General features: G+C 41.0%; 1 protein-coding gene across 1 annotated transcript in view; it reads right to left on the reverse strand.

Annotated features, from left to right (window-relative positions):
• Positions 1-22,948, reverse strand: part of FRAS1 (Fraser extracellular matrix complex subunit 1) — a 440,116-nt gene that overhangs the window by 163,872 nt on the left and 253,296 nt on the right. The window contains exons 21-23 of the mRNA XM_008143649.3: positions 5,154-5,306; positions 4,630-4,776; positions 101-247 (exon numbers count right to left, since the gene is read on the reverse strand). Of these exons, the coding sequence (XP_008141871.2) occupies positions 101-247; positions 4,630-4,776; positions 5,154-5,306 (447 nt within the window). The remainder of the gene's footprint in view (positions 1-100; positions 248-4,629; positions 4,777-5,153; positions 5,307-22,948) is intronic.

Consider the following 22,948-nt stretch of genomic DNA (forward strand, 5'->3'; position numbering starts at 1 on the left):
TAAATGCAGGATGACAGTATTTTCCCAAGGTGGGGGATGAACATCGATAGTAAAGGGGCATCACTGGTGAAAGAACTGTACAGTTCAGGATGAGCTTCACCTTTGCACGTCTTGGTGGAGAAGTCAAGATAGTACTGTGGGGCACAGCTCTCATTCTGACAATCCCCAAAGAGCAGGACCTTGTTTGGATCTCGGCAGGAGGCACAGCTGGCCTGTGAATCACAGCTTCCACAATGCGGGTTGCATGCTGAGCAGATAGGAAAAGAAAATGACCAGATGATTACAATTGCAAATACCAACATACTGATCAAACCTAGACAGATGCTGCAAAGAAACAAAGCCCAGCTCCAACCTGTTCTTTAATTATGGCTCATAGCCCTCCCCTGTGATCAACAGAAACAGAGAGCATTAGTCTTATTTTCCAAAATTAAAAAAAGATAATCTTATTTTCCAGAAAAGATAAATTATAAACCCACGAATGGAAATCCCACATTCAAATTGCCTTGTGATTCAGCAACAGAATTTATACTTAGCCTGAGATCTCTGAAATGATAGATAGTCCAGAGTTTCATTTGAACCTTACTTCTTAAGGACTCAAGCCCCCTTCGTTAATGACATAGATTCAGATTTTATGTGATGTCAAGATTAAAATTAGGCATCAACTTTAAGATACAACAGACTTAAAGGTGACTTGGCTTATTGATTTGCCCAGTTGTAATTCTTAGCAGCCATTTACTTAATTTAGGCATTCAGGAATGACCCCTAAATCTGATCATACTTCCATCTTCCCTAACTGAGCAACTGACATTTCTCCATCTACTCAGCTGTTCATGCTAGAAACATGGGAGTCTATTTTGACAGCCCCTTTTTCTCATTCCCAATCACTCACTGAATCCTATTTATTGGAACTCTCCTATGTAATTCTCAGAACTTTTTGCTTTTCTCTATATCCACACATGCCACCAATAGATCCAAGCCATCATCATCTCCTGTTGGATTGCTACTATAGTCTCCTAATTAGTTTCCCTAAATCTAATCTGACTCCCTTGCAATCTATTTTCCATGTTTCCACCAGAGTAATATTTTCATTCATATTGCTCAAGCTCCAGAGGTCAATTTCATCTATACACTTGTATTTTTCCTGAATCCTGAAAAATTAATTTCCAGCTTTCATTTCTATAAATATTGCTCCTCCATCATTCCCTTTATTTGTCCCACCTATAAATCTTAACTCACATATTTGAATCCTCTCAATATAATCTCCAAGTCTCTTGTCTTTAACTTGTACTCATTCTCCAGTCTCTTCTTCAAGAAAGCTTTCCCTGATTCTCCAGTCTAGAATAGGTCTCCCAGTTACTAGTTCTATAATGTTCTATACATTTCTTTCATGCCATATATAACAATTTTCATTTAAGTGATTACTTAACATCTGTATCTTTTATGCTAAAAGCTTCATAAAAGTAAAGGCCAGGTTTGCTTTATTCCTTGCAAGAATCCCAGCACCTAACTGGTTATCTATCATCTTGTAGGTGTTTAGTAAACACCTGTTACACAAATGAAAGAAGCCAGATATTTTAATTATATACACTCAAGCACTAGCATCTCTGCCTCATTCTGAAATCTTCTCTAAGTATAGGTCACAGGAAAAGTCTACAGAGTGATCATGGGAGTTTTAAATCTATGGGATATCAAAGCATGAGGCACACTGCAGGAAATTACCTCCCTGTGAAATAAAAAGAAAGAAAACCCTCTTGTTTTACCCATAAGAAAAAGCAATGATATAACATATTCATTAGAGTATGTAGATTTGTAATGAAAGGTCCCATAAAAATTCTAGATGGGAGTTTCAGATAATTTGGGAATAGTTAGAAAAGAATATTTTAAATGTTGGAAACTGACATGACAGTAAACTTTTATCCTTTTTTTGTTTGTTTTAGTAGGATTTCTACACATGGTGCATCTTAATTTTGGCAAAGTGTTTGATAATGATCCCAAAGATAAACTTGTGAATACAAAAATAAAGGGGTCTAGTAGTTGTAGGTGGTTTTGAAGATGGTCGAAATGCATACTCAAAAGTGATCAGGAAATCTTTGTAATTGGTAAAAGAAATGTCTAGTAGAGTAATATGACCAAGTCATTATTTTTTACTTGATCAATATTTTTATTAATAACTGTAATGAAAACAATGATGTCATGCTAATGATATTGAAATATGCCATATATAACTATATAGGAAACACAGTAGTTAAGTTTTACCAGCTGAAAGAATAACAACTCAAACCTATTTTGCCAGTTGATGCAATAAACTAAAAGTAATCAGATAAAATAAACAAAACTATAAGCCAGTGGTTCTCCACCTTTCTAATGCCGCGACCCTTTAACACAGTTCCTCATGTTGTGGTGACCCCCAACCATAAAATTATTTTCGTTGCTACTTCACAACTGTAATTTTGCTACTGTTAATGAATTGTAATGTAAATATCTGTGTTTTCCGATGGTCTTAGGCTCTACAGCAGCAGTTCTCAACCTGTGGGGACCCTGCTAGCGGTTCTCAACCTGTGGGTCGTGACCCACAGGTTGAGAACCGCTGCTGTAGAGCCTAAGACCATTGGAAAACACAGATATTTACATTATGATTCATAACAGTAGCAAAATTACAGTTATGAAGTAGCAACGAAAATAATTTTATGGTTGGGGGTCACCACAACATGAGGAACTGTGTTAAAGGGTCGCGGCATTAGAAAGGTGGAGAACCACTGCTATAAGCCCTACATTTATGTTCCATAACAAATTAACACAAATAGAGGATACAAAAGGCCTTAGACAGCAATTCCTATAAAAAAGGATCTGAAAGTTTAGTTGATTAAAAGCTAATTACAAGTGTGATATGGTTACTAAGGAAATGAATACACTTTTGAGCTGAAGAGCCTAGATGTAAACTCAATGTCACCTGGAACCCCCTACTTGACAGGGGGCTGCAAAAAGAGGCCCAAATGCCAGTTCCTTGGACTGGGGTCAAAGGTCAATATACAGCTGAGTTTCCTGTAATACTTCCTCAAGCCTCAGTCTGCCTCCATGCTCTTGAATCCTTCTATGCAGTCATTTCCCCTTGCCACCTCAATGTAATACTCATCCCCTTCACTGACTTCCAAAAAATATAGATTCACATTGAGCATCTTGAAACGTTAAGAGGATTTGGTGGGATGCACTAGTGTCACACTGAGAAGCACAGGCTTTCACTGTTTCTGTCTGAACCTTTCTTCCTCTCTCATCTATCCCCTCATCCTTCTCCAAGGCAATCGGCAAATGTGCTTGTCTCACTCAGGGCAGTTCTGCACATACCAGAGCCCCTTAGGCCCTCAGCTTCCATCTTCAGAGGGACGTGGGTAAGGAGCATTTCTCCAGCCTATGAGGTATTAGTCCTGTTGCAGTCATGTTGGGATGACCACATCTGGAGTAGCAGGTGCAGTTCTTTAAGGTCACTGACTTCATGGATAGTGGACAGTGAAGAAAGCTGAGTGAACTAGTGGTTAATAACTTGCTTAAGGTAACAAAGCTAGTAAGTGGTAGGTAGGATTTGAACTCCTGACTCTAGAGCCAACTCTCCTAACCACTACTCTATAATTCCTTCAACATGGTATTTCCTGGGACATAAAATTGAAATATCAGCACTGTATTTGTTAACTTTCATTTTCAAATGAGAAAGTATAACAATATATATATATATATTTTGCAAATGACGCTTCAGTGATTGAAATAGAGTCAGCCGTCTCAGTCCATTTTTAAAAGTGTTCTGTCATCTGTGAAGGATTTCCTAATTTGTTCCCCTCAGATTTGCCCTTTCCCTAATTTATCCTAACTCTTTGTTTTGCCTGACTCAGTAATTAATCATATTTTGACTTATTTCAAAAATAAGACATCTATATAAGTAACTCTCATGCAAGACAAAATAACTACTGTTTGGGCAGAAACTAAATACTAAATACTCTGTGCAAGTCAAGCCTTGCATATTGTCAATATTCAACAAATACATGTCAAAAACAAATTGAATCCAGAGAAGTGCTTAGGTTGTGTGCTAGAACGATCTCTGCTCAGGATCTTGTCATTCAAATGTTGAGGGAAACAATAAAAGGAAATAGGCTAATGCTTTTATTTTTTAATAAAATAACCACGGAACAGAGAGATTAAATAAATGACTGACCTAAGATCACACATCTGGTACTGGCAGAGAAGAGCCCCAGCCCAGCACTTCGAATTAGGGTGATATCTGATTAAATCTGCTAATGGCATCCATATGCCTTTTTTTTTTTAAAATATATTTTATTGATTCTTCACAGAGAGGAAGGGAGAGGGATAGAGAGCTAGAAACATCGATGAGAGAGAAACATCGACCAGCTGCCTCCTGCACACCCCCTACCGGGGATGTGCCCGCAACCAATGTACATGCCCCTAACCGGAATCGAACCTGGGACCCTTCAGTCCGCAGACCGACGCTCTATCCACTGAGCCAAACCGATTTTGGCAATATGCCTTTTTAGATTAATTTTCTTCCTTTTATAAAAACAAAGGCTACAGGTAAGAAAAAGGAAGCAAAAGGAAAGGAGAGAAAGCTCATTTTTAAAAACCTACGTTGACAAGAATGGCTGTCATCGAGATAGTGCCCTGGGAAGCAGGTGGTGCTGCAGGTGCCCAGGTGGGACAGAACGAGGTTGGTGTCACATGAGGAGCAGGAGAAGGGTCCTCTGCCCTGGCAGGTTCTACAGGAGGAGTGACATTCTGCAGAGACACAAAGAGAACCTATGAAGCCAGACTCCTTTCCAAAGTAGTATCCCAAGAACTGTTCATGAAAGCCCAATGCTGGGGTGGGTGTGGGAAGGAGGGGGTCAATGGGGGGGAAAGAGGGACATCTGTAATATTTTCAACAATAAGGATAAATTTTTTTAAAAGTCCCAATGCTGAGAGCATTAGCTGTTCTGATTTATTATCACAGTGTGCTCCCTCTGCTCCCCTTCCTACTCCTCCCTCCCCTCTCCCCTCCTGTTCTCTCTCTCTGTTTGTCTCTCTCTCTCTCCCCCACTCCAAGTCTTCTCAGCTATTACCCGAAAAAGAAGCTCAACGGGCGCCACCAGCTCCTGTGTCCAGCACTTACTTACTTTTACAAGCTCCTTTCTCTGCGTAATATCCAGAAGGGCAATCAGGAACACAGTGGTCCCCCAGCAGCAGGTACTGGGTGTTCTGGCACCTCAGGCAGATGCTCCCGGTGCTGTGGAGATCAGCTGCACATTGCTGGCACAGAGGATGGCAGTCTGGAGAGGGCAAGGGAGCACAGAGAAAGCAGATGATGGAAGCACCAAGACTCATCACTACACCAAAGGGCAGATGGAACTGCAATTACCACCGTTGCAGCACAGACAGCTTGAGCGCCCGAAGGCAGTATCTGGCAGTAAAGCAGAAGTGAGGGATCTGCGCAAATTGCGTGTTTGAGGTTTTTAGCAAATGGCCAGGCCCAGCACAGCAACTGAGTTTTTCATCCCTTTCCAATTGAACGACCTTCAAGTTCTAGGGCAGCATGTGATCGGTACTTGCGAGGGGTATACAGAGAACTGTCAGACTCACAGAAACAGTATCATCGATACCATCACCATTTCCCCAAGAACTCCGAGAACTTGAGGAGAGCATGCTCCCCCTTCCCTGTGCTTCTGAGCTGTGCTCAGTGCCCTCCCAGATTCGGTCTTCCAGAGGCAGTATACCAGTCTTGGGCATTTTGGTACGGAGGGATTGGAGTTAGTAAATCATTGGGTTCAGTTAGTGGAAAACTTTAATTTTTAACTAAAGGAAAATTTATGACAAAGAGTTATGAGTGAAAAGTTCATTTTCATGATGCGAAACATAGCTCTCAGAAGCTCTGTTGTACCAGTTATGATTGAAGCCGTAAGACAAATGATCTGGTATGGCGAGCGCTGCCTCTTGTTCTCGCCCATACAATAGACACCCTTTAATTAAAGAACTTGATTGTGTTCATCTCCCATTTAGGTGAAAACATCTGTCCTGATAATTACCCTTTATGTCCCATTTACCATGCTCCATTCCAAAGGAGGAAGAACATACACAAATCCATAATTACCCACCAAAATAAAAGAGGAGTAAAAGACCTAGGAAAAAGAAGAGAGAGCTCTGGTTATAGGGCCTTTCCATCTTCCCCTTTAGGATTCAAAGCACTGTTTGTACTTGATAATGTCTCACGCAGGGACCAGATATGTCTTGTTTCATCTCAAAGTCTTGTAGATATAGATTGGGATTTCTACTGATGTTTAGACTAAAAACAATCCTGTCATCGAAACAGATTGCTGACACCGAACTCTGCTAAAACATGTCTTTCTCTCTATACCTTCAGTGATACATCTTCTTAACTGCTGATCATCCGAGATGTGTTCCCTGTGCAAGAAGCAGATTTGAGTCCCAGACCAGCGCCCACTCATCTGCATGAGAAGCCGTGCTAGCGACTGGAGCAGTTAAAGCAAGAGTCCTCCTCAAAAATGCTGACCCTCCTGAAGCAAGGCAAACTAACAGCCCCTGACCTTTCTCTGAACTTTGGGAGTTTCAAGTTACAGGTAGCCTTTGCTAGTATTAGGAACAATTCTGAATATCCTAAGAGCCAAATTAAACCTCATGACAGCCCTTCAGAGATTCATAAAGGAAATTATGACTGTATGGAGAGAAATATGATAAGGAGGCAATTTTCCTTGATTTAATGTATGGTTTCCACACAATGCCAACCTTTTAAAAATCTTTTTTCCTGTGCCCTACTCACAGTACCCTGAGCACAATCCTACATGTACAAAGGGGAGACTCAAAAAAGCTTTAAAAGTTGCTGGAGCAAATGGAAGACTGTGCTTTGTGGTTACCTAAATGCGTGGATACATGTTCGGATTGGGCACAAGACTGACTCAAGGTGCGATTATTTGAAAGGTCATGGCCTCTTCCTCTTTAAAGCAAGTACTTGCAGGGAGTTCTGGGCTCAGGCATGCATCCACAAGATCTGCAGGTGTGCAGAGATCTAAACACTAGTTGCAACTAACTGCAGCTTTCTCTAGCGTGCAATTAGAGAAATGAAAAAGAGTAATCACTCAGGGGATGCTTTGAAGAGAAAGTAAGCAAGTCTCGGGAGTATTTTGTGGGCACAATAAATAAATATTTACGGATTTGTCTTATCTTAAGGACCTCTAGACGCTGTTAAAAAAAAAAAAGGAGCATAATGTGTAGTATTACTTTAAAGGAAGATAGAGCTGGGTTATGGATGCTCCTTCACACCGCATGGCAGCTGCTTTTAAACCTTTATTACTCTTCTCTAGTCACCACCCCCACCTGCCCACCTCCTCCCTTCCCAGGTTATTTCATCTTCTACTTATTTCAGCCCTTCAAGCATGAGCACCTTCAGTTCCTCCCTGTCAACCTCAGCACATCTGTATTTACCCATTTTTATTTCAATCCTTCTCTCACAGAACGAAATGGCTAATTGTTCCACCTACATTCTTTTTTGTTGTTGTTAATCCTCACCAGAGGATACTTTTTCACTGATTTTTAGAGAAAGTAGAAGGAAAGGGAAGTGACACACAGAGAGAAACATCAATGTGAGAGAAATACATCGATTGGTTGCCTTCTACACAAGCCCCAGATGGGGCTGTGGATGGAGGCTGCAACCGGGGCGCATGCCATGACTGGAATCGAACCCGGGACCCTTCAGTCCTCGGGCTGATGCCATTGAGTCAAACTGGCTAGGCTTGACCAATTTTCAACATTATTTGAAATTCAGCATTATTTCATACTTTCCTCCATCTCTATTTACTTTCCTTGACCTCAACTTCCAAGTGTCAGGCCTCTGATTCTCACCATGGTTTCATGTTAAGTCTTAAGACACATCACTTGCATGATGGAATGAGTACTCAGAGGCAAAGAGAAACCAATAACTGGCAACTGAAAATATAAAACAATCAACTGCAGGCTGCCCAAACCATCACATTAACCCAAGCTGGGTTATAGTTTTACCTCACGCACATAACTACCCGAGTCTGGAAAGTTGAACTCTGTTTTGGTTCACTACCTGTATTCATTCGTTATCCATTCACCCACGATTTAAAAAGTCTTCTAAACCCCCAATCCCATGAATTGATTCATTCCAAAACAACAATGTGAGTGGGTCTCCTGGTAATACACTCATGCAAACCTCCATTCCCAACGCTATCATATACAAGTCCCCAACAGAGGAGCACTTAAGTAAATATGCTCCAAAGTCGATCTGAAAGTTGACTGACTTTTATTAACCAACCAGAAAAGAAAAAATAAATTCCTAAAACCCAAGAAACACCTTTGTCTTAAGAAGCTTGACATCAAAATCGCTTTGTAGGGGACAGTATCCTGGGAGAGCTCAAAATGAGTGATGATGTGCAGGGAAAAAAGCCAAAAATCAGAGCAACAAGGGCTTGAGGATTAATACCAGTGTTCTGACTTGTAATCAGAGAAGTATAGTTCCCGAGGGCAGCCTACAGAACTCAGGCACGGCAGCTGGAGTGGCCAGTCCCACCGGGCACCACCAGCAGCAAGCTTCAGGCTCAAGCCCAGGGCACCACTGTGACCTTCTTCCCAGGACAGGGGCTGAGTGGGACTCGAATGGGGATCTTGAGGTTTTATTTTTCTGACTACAAAGTGAACTATGATTGTATATATTAAGAACATTTTTACAAATTTTAAATAAGCATAAAAATCACCCTATGTAGTCCTTTCAGATGAAATACTAACATTGACATTTTTCTTAGTTTTCTATACAATTAGACATATACATTTTAAATAAATTAGATGATATTAAACATTGTCATGCAATATCTTTATTTTTACTCAATGCCATCAACATTTATATGTGTCATTAAACACTTTGTAAACGTAATTGTTAGGGGCTCCATGATATTCAGTAAAGCAATGATAACACCTTTGTATGTTTTATATTATAGTTGACTCTTCAACAACACAGGGGGTTAAGGGTACCAACCCTGTGTGCAGTAAAAAAAAGAAATTATATAATTATGACTTGCCTAAAACGTAATTATAGTCATCCCTTGGTATCTGTGGAGGGTTGTGTCAAGGACCTCCTGTGGATACTGAGGATGCTCAGTCCCTTATATAAAATAGTGTAGAACAGTGTATACAGTTGGCCCTCTATATTGTTAGATTCTTAACCATGGATCAAAAATACTATTTTCCCCTGGCCATTGTGGCTCAGTGGATTGAGCTTCATCCCATGCAACAAGAGGCCACCAGTTGGATTCCCAGTCAGGGCACATGCCCAGGTTGTGGGCTTGATCCCCAGTAGTGGGTGTGCAAGAGGCAGCCCATTGATGTTTCTATCTCTCTTTCCCTTTCCCTTCCTCTCTCTCTAAAAAAAAAATCAATAAAAACATATTTTAAAAATATTATTTTTGATATGCGGTGGTTCAATCTGTGAAACCCCGAGACATAGAGGATTGACTGTGTATTTACTGAAAAAATATCCATATGTAAGTGGACTTAGATGGTTCTAAAATCATGTTCAAGGGTCAACTGTATTTCCTAAAAGACAATGTCAAAAGAGTACAATTCACATTATTATTATAGCTGACATTTATTGAGCTCTGAATGTATATCAAGCACTATGCGAATTATTATAAATACATAATCACCTTAAGAAGATGAAGTAGGCATTGTTATTATCCCTATTTGAAAGACAAAGAAACTGAGACTTAGAAGTTAAATCTTTTGCTTGCACACACCATATCCACACTGACTCTAGAGCATACACTTTTAACCACTAAAGACATGAAAAAATGTAAAATACTTAATAAGTATTAAAATTTTCTTTCCAGAAAGCTTGTATCAATTTACATCTCAAAGAGCCATTCATGAGACTGTTTCATTATAACTTTGCCTGCACTGAGATTTTAAAAATAGTAAAACAATCTTGGCTAATTTGGCTGGTGAAAACTGGTATTACATCATGAGATTAAACACTTTAAAAATATTTTCTTTCAAACAACAAAAATGTTTAACATCTAGTGTACTCATAGAGCTTTCAGTATGGTGAACAGTGACCCTGGATGTATAAAATATATAAAACCAAACAACAATCTGAAATATCAACCAGTGAGCTCTCTCCTCATCCACTGTAACCACCCCCCATTGGGCCAGTAAGAAAGGTATCAGAATCAGGCCTATGAAGATACCAAATTCAAAGAGCCCAGCACAGGCAAAAGAAGAAAAAACAGACTTGAATGTGCACTGGAGCTAACAGACCCAGTCCTCTCCCCACCAACATGACCCCTATACTCTCCACCTTTGTTCCCCAGCCTAGAAAAACCCTTCACTCTGGAGAGGAAGAAGAAGCAGAGAGACCATCTGCTTTGCCCCTGCCCTAACCCCTTGCAGAATAGGTTGGTGGCAGCCCAGTGGAATATCTAAGAATCCAAGAGTAGAGTGGACTTGGGCTGTGCTTCTTGCCTTAAATAGGACTGTCTCCAAATGGAGTCCTGTGTCACAGGGCAATGGAGACGGTGGCACAGCAGGACAAGCAAGAAGACACTGAGACACAGGACTGCCAGGAGACTGTTCCATAAAATGCTAACGGGACAATGAAAGCCTATAAAAGGGGTATCACTCAGTCCAGAAGGCTTGCTAGAGGCGGCCGAGACAGGAATACTTTGTGCGGCTCAGCTGCAGGAACCATACAGGAACTGGGTGGGTCAGTTTTGGAATAGCCTGTAAATCATGAAAAAGGGTGTAGATTTTATCCTATAGGCAACTGGGGGTCAGTTTATGAGTGTGTTTGTCTTTTACCAGTCTATTTTCTGAGCTATCTACTTTTAATACAGATGTGAATGGGAAATTATTGTGTGAAAGGTAATTAGTGATGGGAGAAGACATTAGAACTACTGCAGAAAACCAACAATCCAAGAAAACATCCAGCAGCTCTCAAAACAAAACTGGGGGGCTGGGGGACCTCTCCTGTTCTCTCCATTAGGAATATAGAAGGCCCTTCTCGGTCAATAACATCCCACAGCTGAATTGCTCTCAAGGGGCTTATGCTAGATTAGGTATATTAAGAATATTAAGAATACTAGAATATAGGTACATGAAAGCTATCATGACCAGGCACAGAAATCTGGGGTGTCCCTTAGGAAACAAAGAATAACATAAACATACCACTGGTCTGTGTCCCAGATAATGACTGAGGAAGATCTTTTCACAAATTGCCAGTTTCTAAAGCACCTTTAAAAATGAAAACGAAGTAGAATTTGGCCACATCAGTTGCACCTAGAAAGCGGCCCCTCCCTATTTGTTGAATGAAAGAAAAAAATTATTGGAGTAATAACACTAGGAAATTGGGAACTTGGAGGCCCTTGGAAAAGGTTTTCAAAAGCTACTTCAGGCAAAGAGGGAAGGGGAATACTCCTCGGCTGTGCATGTGACAACATACAACTGCCTTGTCAGTACCATTAGAGATAATGAAGAGAAATATCTCCACGGTCGGTCAAATGCATCAATTATATAATCTAAACATAATTAAGAGGTGGTAGGAGCCATCTCCAGGCACTGCAGGAGGTAATGCTGTGTCCTGGGGAACTGCTAAGGCACCAGTTGCTTCAGGCACAGTAAAATCTGTGGGCACATTTTCTAAAAACTAAGCTGATTTGGAGGCAAGTCTTGAATTCTTCTTGGTAGGCGTTGACCATCTGACAAATTCTAATTCATATTCTTGCTGGACCCACACTGGAGGAGCACAGCTGTCAGAAAGTGTGTCCTGCAATTGGCAGTATTCCCGGAGAGGCCAACAAACCACAGAGTGAATTTCCCCAGAATCACCTTCCACGCCCATTCCTCCCCACAGGTGATATTTGGAACAGTTTCACAGGATACATGAGAGGAAGTGTATACTGTCACCGCTTAATCTGAACCAGGACGGCGGTTGCTAAAATAGGGGAGCTGAGTGTCCAACCCACCAACCCAGCAGCCTCTGCAAGATTAACATCCCATCCTAAAAGCCCCATCTGTGCAGTAAGGCATTTGCCTCTCACCCCCCCGTCTATAATCAAAAGAGGAGGCTAACCTCAAATGTGTCTAAATGGTGAGTGGATATCCATTAAATGCCTAAAAACAGTGCCATTCCGGAGGCTGTCGCTCCCGTTGCTACTCAGTAAGTAAATCCTTATTTGTCACTATTTCAATTACAGTGAAAAGTCTTTAAATATAAAACTCATTAAGGGTGACAAGGGAAGACAAGAGGCGCAGGATACATTTATGGATGGCCTGTTTCAGCTTCCTGGTGTAACATAAGCATGTGGTGGGAATGGGGGAGGGCAGATGGAATTCCAGTTGTTTATCTATGTGCCTGTTCGCTAACAAACCCAGGGAATTAGCACTTTAAACAAACAAATTAATGAACACATTACAAGGAAGCCTGGGAATGGAGTATTAGCTTGAGCTGAAATGAATACATTTCTTGTTTTTGAGCAAGCAAAGGATTCTATTCATTTTCTAAATATGCACAGCATGCAGATGTGCTAAAAACTGAAATAGCTAAAAAATTAAGATTTTGATTCAGCAGCTGCAAAACCCTGTAATATGCCACCCTGCAGCTGTGAGGAAATGACATGTGGTCATCGCTGTGTGGTTCTTTCTTCACATCACAAAGGCTCTGCTTCGAGGATCAGTGAGGATTACCCACAATCATGATGGATGGAAGCACACGGCAGTGAAATGACTTATTTCACATCTTTGGAACAAAGCCAAAAAAGCTTGAAGATATTAAAGTAAATGTGTACTGTCGAAGCAATGGCTTTGGATGTTGGTTTTATGGGGCAGTGACTCCTTAGCTAATAAATAATGACCTATAAAGACAAATTTAGACACACAGTGAGATTTTTAATAATCACCTGTCAGTCGATTAGGTTCTTAATGCAACCACGTTAAATGTGTTTGAAAGCGGTTACAATAATCAGCACTCATAGCTATTCCTCATCAGGAGAAAAAGAAATGATTTCATACCAAAACTCAGGGCCCGTAAAGTGTGCATGGAATTTGAATTCTGATGCCACTTTTAAAACCAAAAGGTGTTACTCATGAGATAACTACGGATGGATTCCGGGAAAGAACCACGATGGCAGAGTAGAAAGAAGCATCCTCTCTTCCCCTTTGGATCGTGACTTTGGTCCTAGCCCATCCCTGAGCTCTTATGAATCATGTGTTCTTTTTGTTAGAGGCTCTGGATTAGTACAAAGACCATAAAACAAAACAAAACTTCCCCCTTTTTTCAGGGCCTGTGGCTATTGTCTCACCCTGAAAAGAATCACACACCCCTGCCCCATAAAAAACATAACCCACTACAATAGACTGACCTGTGGGTTCTACCTCTACCCAGTGTGAACAAACTCACAAACGTGTTGAGAAGGCTGCAGTAAGACCTGAGGAGTCACAGTTTGAAAAAGGAGGGGGCAAGATGCACTCTCAGATATACGAGCAAAGCTCTTGCCTCATTTTTGGTGCCAGTTCTTGCTGCCAACAAGGAGACATGAGCCCCACTCCTGCCCATGTAACTAGCCTCCCATCAGTTTATATTTTACTCTCAGTTTACATCCACGATAGAAAAATATCCACTTCTATTAACATTCTTGGAACATCAATTGGGTGTGAGGTACTATGGAAGTTACTGTGGGAGACAGAGGGGTAAGCCAGGCTCAGAACTTTCCTTTGAGATGTCCATGACAAGGTCTAGTGTCAGAACAAAGCCACACCTAAAATGCAATAGGTGTCAAAGGAGGACCAGAGAATATTTATCTAATGGGAGTAAGACGAACTTAAATTTGTATGCTTATTTGATGTTTGCAAATGGTGCTGGCTGAGACATCCTAGTTCCGTGGTCGGCAAACTGCGGCTCGCGAGCCACATGCGGCTCTTTGGCCCCTTGAGTGTGGCTCTTCCACAAAACACCACGGCCTGGGCAAGTCTATTTTGAAGAAGTGGTGTTAGAAGAAGTTTAAGTTTAAAAAATTTGGCTCTCAAAAGAAATTTCAATCGTTGTACTGTTGATAGTTGATATTTGGCTCTGTTGACGAATGAGTTTGCTGACCACTGTCCTAGTTAGAAGGCAAGAACAACCTGCACAGGCACACAGGAGGGACAGTGGGGAGTGGGGAGCACCCAGCAGAGACAGAGCTTCAGATATTCACTCAGGAACCAAGGGAGACCAGGGGGGCTTAAAACTCAGGGTGACAAATGTATACTTAATGTGTGGGCAATGGGAAACGATCAACAAGTTCCCACCATCAAAGTGTTTTCTAAGCCAAAGCAGATCTTCCAAAAGAGTAACCCTTTCTAAGGAAGGGGTGGTGAGAACTTCAGTGGGGCAGAGCCTTCAGGAGAAAGATGAGCTTAGGTTTCTCTCCATTAGCAGAGAAAGGGGAATACATTTAAGAGGCATTGGGAAAGGAGAGTTTGCAGGATATGCAGTGATTAGAATGTGGGTAGGGGTGGGGGGGGAATTAGATGTAACTCAACTGTTTTGAAGTGCGCTGACTGAAAAAATCAGCAGCAGGTGGACAAGAAAGACAAAGAAAGAAAAGGACCTTGTGGATGGGTGGATTGGGGAAAGGAAGATGGGGTGGGTTTTCTTTGAAGTTTTTTGAGTATGATATTGCTGTGGATCCGTTGTCTGGCAAGTAGATAAAAAATGAGGGCCTGCAGATGATCATCATGTGTGTACCTGGGACAGATTCTAAGGAGGAAACAGAAATGAGGGTCTCATTAAGGTTGTGAAAGACACTAAGGTCCTAGAAGAAAGGGGATGGGAGGAAGAAGAGAAAGAAAGAGGGAGTTATTTCCAGAAGAGGAAATAACTGATTGGAAAGACCAGCTTATGGAGGTGATGGGGCAGATAGGTTCTGGGTCACAGATGGGCCCCATGGGCCAGGATGAGGGAGCTCCTTTCTCAAAGGAAGAAGTGAGGAGCCCCAGATGGGTGGCTCAATTGGTTGGAGTGTCATTCCATACAACAAAAGGTTATGGGTTTGATTCCTGGTCAGGGCACATACCTAGGTTGTGGGTTTGATCCCCTGTCAGGGCGTTTACAGAAGACAACTGATTCATGTTTCTCTCACACATTGATGTTTCTCTCTCTTTTTCTAAAAAAAAACACACCAAAAAACAACAACAAACAAATCCAAAAGAAGAAGAAGGAGGAAGAGGAGGAGGAGGAGGAGGAGGAGGAGGAGGAGGAGGAGGAGGAAGAGGAGGAGGAGGAGGAGGAGGAGGAGGAGGAGGAGGAGGAGGAGGAGGAGGAGGAGAAATACTGAGGGAAAAGAGACATCTAGAAGAAAATACCGGACATTTGAGCAGAAATGGTGAATTTATTTTTGTTGTTTTAATCAGATTATGTTAAGATCCTGAACAATAACGAAAGCAAAGATGCAAACTGATCTGAGTAAAATGTGAGTTGAGAAAGAGTGGAGGGTGCATAGGGAAAGGGCATGGTGGGCAAGATGACAAAACATCCAAAAGAGCTGTAAAGAGTATGACCGCCCTGCCGAGAAGCAGAGAAGGTCGCATTGGAACTAGAACAGGTGATGAAGGGTGATGACACAGTGACCCACATGTGTCCTCTGAAGTGGCACCGCTTCAAAGCCTAGCACTACTGCTCACTAGCTGTGAAACATTGGTAAATTGACTAATGCTGCCAATCTCAGTCTCTTGGGCTATAAAATGGAGATAAGATTAATCACAGGACCAACCTCCTGGGGTTGCAGTCAGGACTAAATGAGATCATGTATGTGAGGAGCTGGAACATAGTAAGTGCTCAATAAACATTATCTGCAATAGGTCTGATCAGAACTGACATTGATAGTGATGATTATGCATCCATCTAAGTCACTATTTTACCCATTAAAACCACAAAGATTTACATATAGGAAAGTAGGTAAATATAGCCTCTGCAGTTTTGCTCTCTTTAGTACTGAAAGAATTACTTAGGAATCTAAATTCAGCTGTGTTCTTTAAGCACAGACTCTCAAAGGCCTTCTCTGCAATGCAAGCCCTGACCTGTAGTTCTTATGAAGATAACAGCAATCCTGACTTCATTGGGAGCTCTGCCAAGTTGAGAGTTTATAAGCTAAGATCTTTCTGTCATTACCAAAGCTAGGAAAGACAGTTTTAGTAAAAGTCACATGAAGAAGAAAATACAAGTTCTTTTTAATTTAGGAAGGCCCAATTTAATCATGTCATGTTCTTTTATTCTGAAAGGGAAAGTTCAAAGGAAAAAATGCCTTGAATTATTCGATCATCCTTCAGCAGACAGGGTGGTCTCTTAAATAAAACACAAATCAGGAGAACAAGGAAGAGAGAGTCATTGAAAGTCCTGGGGAGAGAGATTGGATATGCAATTCAGAGTTCAAGCAAAGGAGATAGGGTGACAAAATGAGAAATAAGAAAAGAGAGTGCATTGCAAAAAAAAAAAAAAAGAAGAAGAAGAAGAAGATAAGGAAAATAAACAAGCAAGTGTTAAAAAAAATAAAAGACACAAGAAGATTGAAAAAAATATATATAGAGATAGAAGAATAGGATCAGTTGGAATAAAGTAGGAGATGAAAAAGAAGATATAAGAATCAAATAAATGAGTCACCCTAGGGAGAAAGATCCTTGCTATAATTACCTTATGATGCATTAGAAGGTGATTACACTAGACATTAGTTCCCTGAGCATTTAAAACAGAGTTCTTGCAACTTTTCCCAACAGTGCCTCTCCAAGCCACCTTCATACCAGTCTGTATCAATCCATCTTTTAATCCACCAATCAAAAAACCATTAAGTCTCTATAGTGTGAAATCACAAATTTCTGTTGTGTGGAACTCTCTAGTTCAAATCTTGGTTCTATCTTCCAACTTCTGTCATTTTGAGCAAGTTACTCAACCTTTCCGTATGTCAGTTTCTTCATATATAAAATGGAGATCAAATTAGTACCTATCTTGGAGGATTATTGCTTCTATTAAATGGGAAAATGCATGCAAAGCGATTAATGCAGTGCTTGTTACATAATGAGCCCTCAGAACAGTCACCTATTATTAGACACCAGGAAGCAATCCCTGACAGAGAACAGGAGGTCGTCAATGACAAGTGCAAGGTAAGTGGTAGAAATGATCAGCACACCAGGAATTACAATGTGGGAGAGACCAGGAGGAAGCTGGTCCTCTTAGGGAAGGAATCTGAGCCAGGCCCTGAGAGATGGATGGGTAGGATTTTGAATCAGAATGAGGCAGTAACTGCTACACATTTGTAGTCTTCCAGTTCCAGCCCCCGGAGCAGCTACAGCAAGATGTAGGGCAATGCCAACCGCCTCCCCCACACGTAGAATTGTAAAACAGAATTGGCTCTCACCTCTCTGGCTTCAAGTCACTGTGTCTGGAAGCAGGGACCTGGCACACTGGCTGGCACAGGGCTCCTTCCCAGGTCCTTAATTACGTTCAACTTGAGCTGGGTTTTTTTTTGTTTGTTTGTTTTTTCATTACTTAGTATTGTAGTTATGGCAGCTGATTCCAAAATAAGGATTTGTTGCTCTTTTAATCTGCATTTCAACTTTTGCACCACTTTTTTTAGGGCTCTCTTTCAGAAATGATGAAAATAAATGGAGAAAATCATGGAAAGGGCTCAAAAGGCTTTTTTTTTTTTATGATTTGGAAGAAAAATGTTAACAGGTTTTCTCACCAGTCAACAAATGGCTTCACGCAGGTTCAGAGAGCAAACATCTCTCAGACCCAACACTGGAGGATAATTACTGATTACTCCTCAGTGCTCCTTGGTAGGCAAAAGAGTCTCCTCTGTAAATCCTCTGCTTGCCCACCAAGGAGAAGGAGAGAAGGGAGAGAAGGAGGGAGGGAGGGAAGGAGGGAAGGAGGAAGGAAGTACACAATTTGAGGACTAGTTCATGATTTCATTTTACCTTTAGGGAGTGCCAACAAATTGTTCAACATGTTAACATCACTTAGGGATTTCCAAAGATTTTTCTGCAAAACACTGGTTAACTCTGTGAGAGGCTATAATAAATGAAGGGAGGGATATGCAATTAAATGTTTGGGAAATGATGTCCAGCCTCCTTCATCTTAGAGATTCACAGTGCACATCTGTTTATTTAAGGTTCTGAGATACCCTGCAATAAAGAAATTTGCTTAAGTTATTCAACTCAGAGGTTCCCAAATTTATGTAGCCAGGAATCTGTTTTGCATGTAACACCTACTAACCATTGCCTAGGACTTGAGTACCATGGATTACAATATGAAAATGCCCAGAGTAGTAGTTCTTTACTGACATATCTCCTTTTGCTTACTGGCTCAGATTTATGAAGGAAGTGAATCAGTATTTAAAAAATTACTGCATAAGCAAACAAAATTTTAATCCCCCAGGATTCCACCACCCTAATAAATCAGCTGTTTATAAGTTTCCATTCGTCCTCTCTACAGTATTAGTCTCAGTGTTATCTCCTTTTCTACATAAGAACTCAAAGTATAGCCATTCCACTAGGCCATGCCTCAAAGTCCAAGACTCTTCTATTTTGCTCTTGCATTTGCATATTTCTCACTCATGCTTTCTTTTTAATTTCTATCGTCTTCTATAAGTAGGAGAAAATATTTAGCTGGAAAAAAAAAACAGAAGGAGGAAGCACCTAAGACTTGGGAATTTTTGGATAATGTTGCTGAGATGTGTGCAAAATTCTAAGAAAAAAACTATGAAGAAAAAACCTGGCCTTCTGCAATGCTTATCCATGTCTGCTGTAATCGTATCCACTCCTGCCTCTCACCCCCGTGCATTTATCTCTATTGAAAACCTTCAGTCCTGGTCTACTAGTAAATCTCACAAACTGTATATTTGCTTTGATAGACTTAAAGGGAAAAAATATCCCCATACATATGACATCTCTGTATGTGATAACCACATTAAGGTTATTGGACCTGTTCCCAGGATATGTTTATTCTTGTCTGTGTGATAGATTAGATGTAATTTTCTTTCTTAAACAGCCAAGTGCAATTAAGAGGTCTGTGATGATGATCAGAGGTGCAGCTCAGATAGATATAAATCCTGTGAGTAAATCCCACCACCATGCAAATCTCACACGTGATAGAGGGAGCAGACAGGGTCCTTCCCCGGGGCGTTCACTGTGCCAGAACTCCCCAAGGATGATGAAAATACATTCCCTGGATGGCACTGCCTGGGGAGGATTTTCTTCTGCTTTGCTGACCATCACCGGACTCTTCCTAACAACTTCCTGAGTTTAGATAAAAGTCATTGAAATGTTCCATGAGGTTAACTCTGACCTGACTAAAGCAAGACTTCAGTTAAAAGAAAGAAACATTCTAGCACCTTAGGTTCAGGGTAAAAGAAAGATAGCAGATGAGCTCCTGGTGGTTCCAGTAAAACACCTGTTAACTTGGGTCTTCAACCTCCTCCTGGACAGCTCTCCCTGGATGTCCAACAGTCACCCCATATTCAACGTGTCTAAATTCAAATATCTTATCTTCCTATTCTGGCCACTGGTAGATGGTACTCTCATTCCTTGAATTTACTTGATCAGAAATCAGAAAATCATCCCCCAAACTCCTTCTCCTTCAGCCCCCAGGGTTAAGAGATCAGCAATTTCTGTTGCTTCTCCAGTAAGCTCCCCTTATCCACAATTCTGCTTTCCATGGTTTCAGTTACCTTTGGTTAATCCCTGTTCAAAAATATTAACTGGAAAGTTCCAGAAATAAACAATTTATAAATTTTAAATAGCATGACTTTCTGAGTAACATGATGAAGTCTTGTGCCATTCAACACCGTCTCGCCCATTCCACACGGTCCCTTTGGGAATGTGAACCATCCTTTTGTCTAGCATATCCATGTTCTATATGTTACCTGCCCCGTAGTCACTTAGTAGCCATCTGGGTTATCAGATGGACTGTTGTAGTATTGCAGTGTCTTGTGTTCAAGTAACCCAAATTTTACTTAATGATGGCTCCAAACAGCATGAGTAGTGATGCTGGCAATTGGGATATGCCAAAGAGAAGCCTTACAGCACTTTCTTTAAATGAAAGGTATGTATTTATAAGAAAAAACATTATATATATTGTTCAACATGTTAACATCACTTAGGGATTTCCAAAGATTTTTGTTCAACATGTTAACATCACTTAGGGATTTCCAAAGATTTTTCCATATATATATATGGTTCAGTACTATCCATGGTTTGGTACAACCCACTGGGGGTCTTGGAATGCCTCCCCCACAGATAAGGAGGGGCACTGTTTTAGGTTGAACCATATGAAATCGCCACTATTTGACCATTTGTGCCCACAAAACAGCAGCCTCCATAATGTCTTAAAACCTTCAAGAGATCCCCACAGCCTTGATAACAAAGTATGTCCTCCTTACACAGAAAACACAATGGCCTCATGAACTGGTTCTGCTTCCTTCTGCTTCAAGTCCCACAACTCCCATGCTAGGGCCTGGCATTCTACTTAACTCTTTGTTGGTGCCTGAAGATATAATATTCTTTTTTTTTTTAAACAATTGTTTAACATCAGTATTATTTATTTATTTTAAAATATATTTTATTGATTTTTTACAGAGAGGAAGGGAGAGGGATAAAGAGTTAGAAACATCGATGAGAGAGAAACATCAATCAGCTGCCTCCTGCACACCTGCCACTGGGGATGTGCCCACAACCAAGGTATGTGCCCTTGACCAGAATCGAACCTGGGACCCTTGAGTCCGCAGGCCGACGCTCTATCCACTGAGCCAAACCGGTTTCGGCTGAAGATATAATATTCTTTGGACCATTTTCTGGAATGTTCTTCTTTCTAAATCTCCAAACTCCTCTCAATATTTAAAAATCATCTCAGGGTTATGAAATGTTCTAGAAAGCCTTCTATATCCACTCTATATATACACACACACATACCCTCTGGTCTGAGTTGGAGTCCTGTCCCACATGCTTATCTCATATCCACAGCAATATCATATTCAACACACATCCCCTTCGTTCTTACACTCTATGTTTCTTGAATGCAAGCATTATATCTTATTCATATCTGTATCCCTAGAGCCAAGCACTGTGCCTGGCATGAAGCGTGTGCTTAATAAATATTTGATTAAGCAGTAAATGAACAAATGCATTACAATGCTACAGAGAGAAGTGGTAGTTGTTTTGGAAATGATATATATTTATTGAAAAAGTAAACTTTGAGATCAATACACTTCTCTGAAGGATCAACAATTGAAATTACTGGTCAAATTTTTTTATACTAGACACTCATACACCTGTCTCTATTCAACAAAGGATATCCAAGCACTGGACAATGGTTATCTTATTTAAAACCAATACTCAATATACCTAATGCCAAGGACAGTCAAGGTTTGTCTCTTGACTGTTTGACATTCAAGCTATGTTAGCGGACCTGCTCTTCTAAGGCTAGGGATTTCTAGAGTTATATAGCCTAGTCCCATGATTCTTTATTCATTGCTGGGGGTTTTTTAATCCTCTCTAGAGGGTATTTTTTTCCATTGATTTTAGAGAAAGTGGAAGGAACGGGGAAGGGGGAGAGAGGGAAACATAGATGTGAGAGAGCCATATCAATTGGTTGCTTCCTGCATGACCCCAACGTGGGTGGGGAATCTGCAACCCAGGTACATGCCCTTGATCGGAATCAAACCCGAGACCCTTCAGTTCGCAGGCCAATGCTCTAACCACTGAGCAAGCTGGCCAGGGCTATGGTTCTTTATTCTAATGGTCCCCTATTAACCTTAAAAAATTAATGTACTCCTAATCACTTAATTTACTCTCAAAGAGAGCTCTGGACATTGGAGAGAACAAAGCTCATTAAAAATTAAATGTTTCCAATCTCCTTATATAAACATTTATTTTTTAAATTTCCCCAGCATAAAATTTCAAGGTGCACACACTGAATAGGTTGGAAATAGAAAAGCATAATGAAGATTCTACCTTCTAACTCCTCTCTCTGACTCTCATCTTGCCTTGTTCCAGTCTATCTCCCACACAGCGTGCACGTTTCCTGCCCATAACACACCATTTTAGTCAAGTCACTGACCTCTCCAAAACTCTCATGACTGTATTGCCCACAAAATTCCATCTAATTTTTTTGGCCTGAAATTCTGGGTTTTCTATTCCTCAGTTCCAACTTAAATTTCCCAACTGTTTCATATACTATGCCTTACTACAAACCATGCTCTTCAGCCAAGTTGGATCTCACTGGCCATGAACGGCCCACATGCTCTTCCACTGTGCCTGTCTCCTGGAGGAACCACACTCAGAAAGTCTGCCTGACCTCCCTCTGTCTAATGTAATCCTAGCTATGTTTCAGGAAGAATTTTAGGTCCCACCTCCTTCACAATGCTTTCCATATCTTTTTCTTCTCTTTTCTCTGAACTCATACAACAACTGGTTTTTGCCCTGAATTCCAGCATTTTTGGTTGCAAATTTGCTCTTGACAGCTCAGTCTTTCTATAGACTTTGGACCCCAATGTCTATAGCAAAGGTCATGTGCAAAAAGGAAGGAATCCCCAGGACCCTGGCACCATCGGCTATACTTGGAGCACTACCCTTGACTTGCTGTGCCCCCACCATCAAACTTGACAACTGAAATATCAATGCTATCCCAGACTGAATGTGCCTGTTCATGCTATGATCTAGACACTCAGCCATACCTCCTACTGTCCAGGGACAAGCTCTACAGCCAAGTCAATCCCTCTAGCATGCATCCAACCAGATTCTGGCTTTCTCATCTTTCCCACTTGCCCAGTGGCATCCCAGAATGCCTCTCAGGCAAGTCCTTCAGAGCTGTAACAACAGCTGCACAAGCAAATCTCTTCACATTTCTCTTAACTTGAGAAAA

Source organism: Eptesicus fuscus, chromosome 2 (assembly GCF_027574615.1).
Source record: "Eptesicus fuscus isolate TK198812 chromosome 2, DD_ASM_mEF_20220401, whole genome shotgun sequence".
In the NCBI taxonomy this organism is placed as follows: domain Eukaryota; kingdom Metazoa; phylum Chordata; class Mammalia; order Chiroptera; family Vespertilionidae; genus Eptesicus; species Eptesicus fuscus.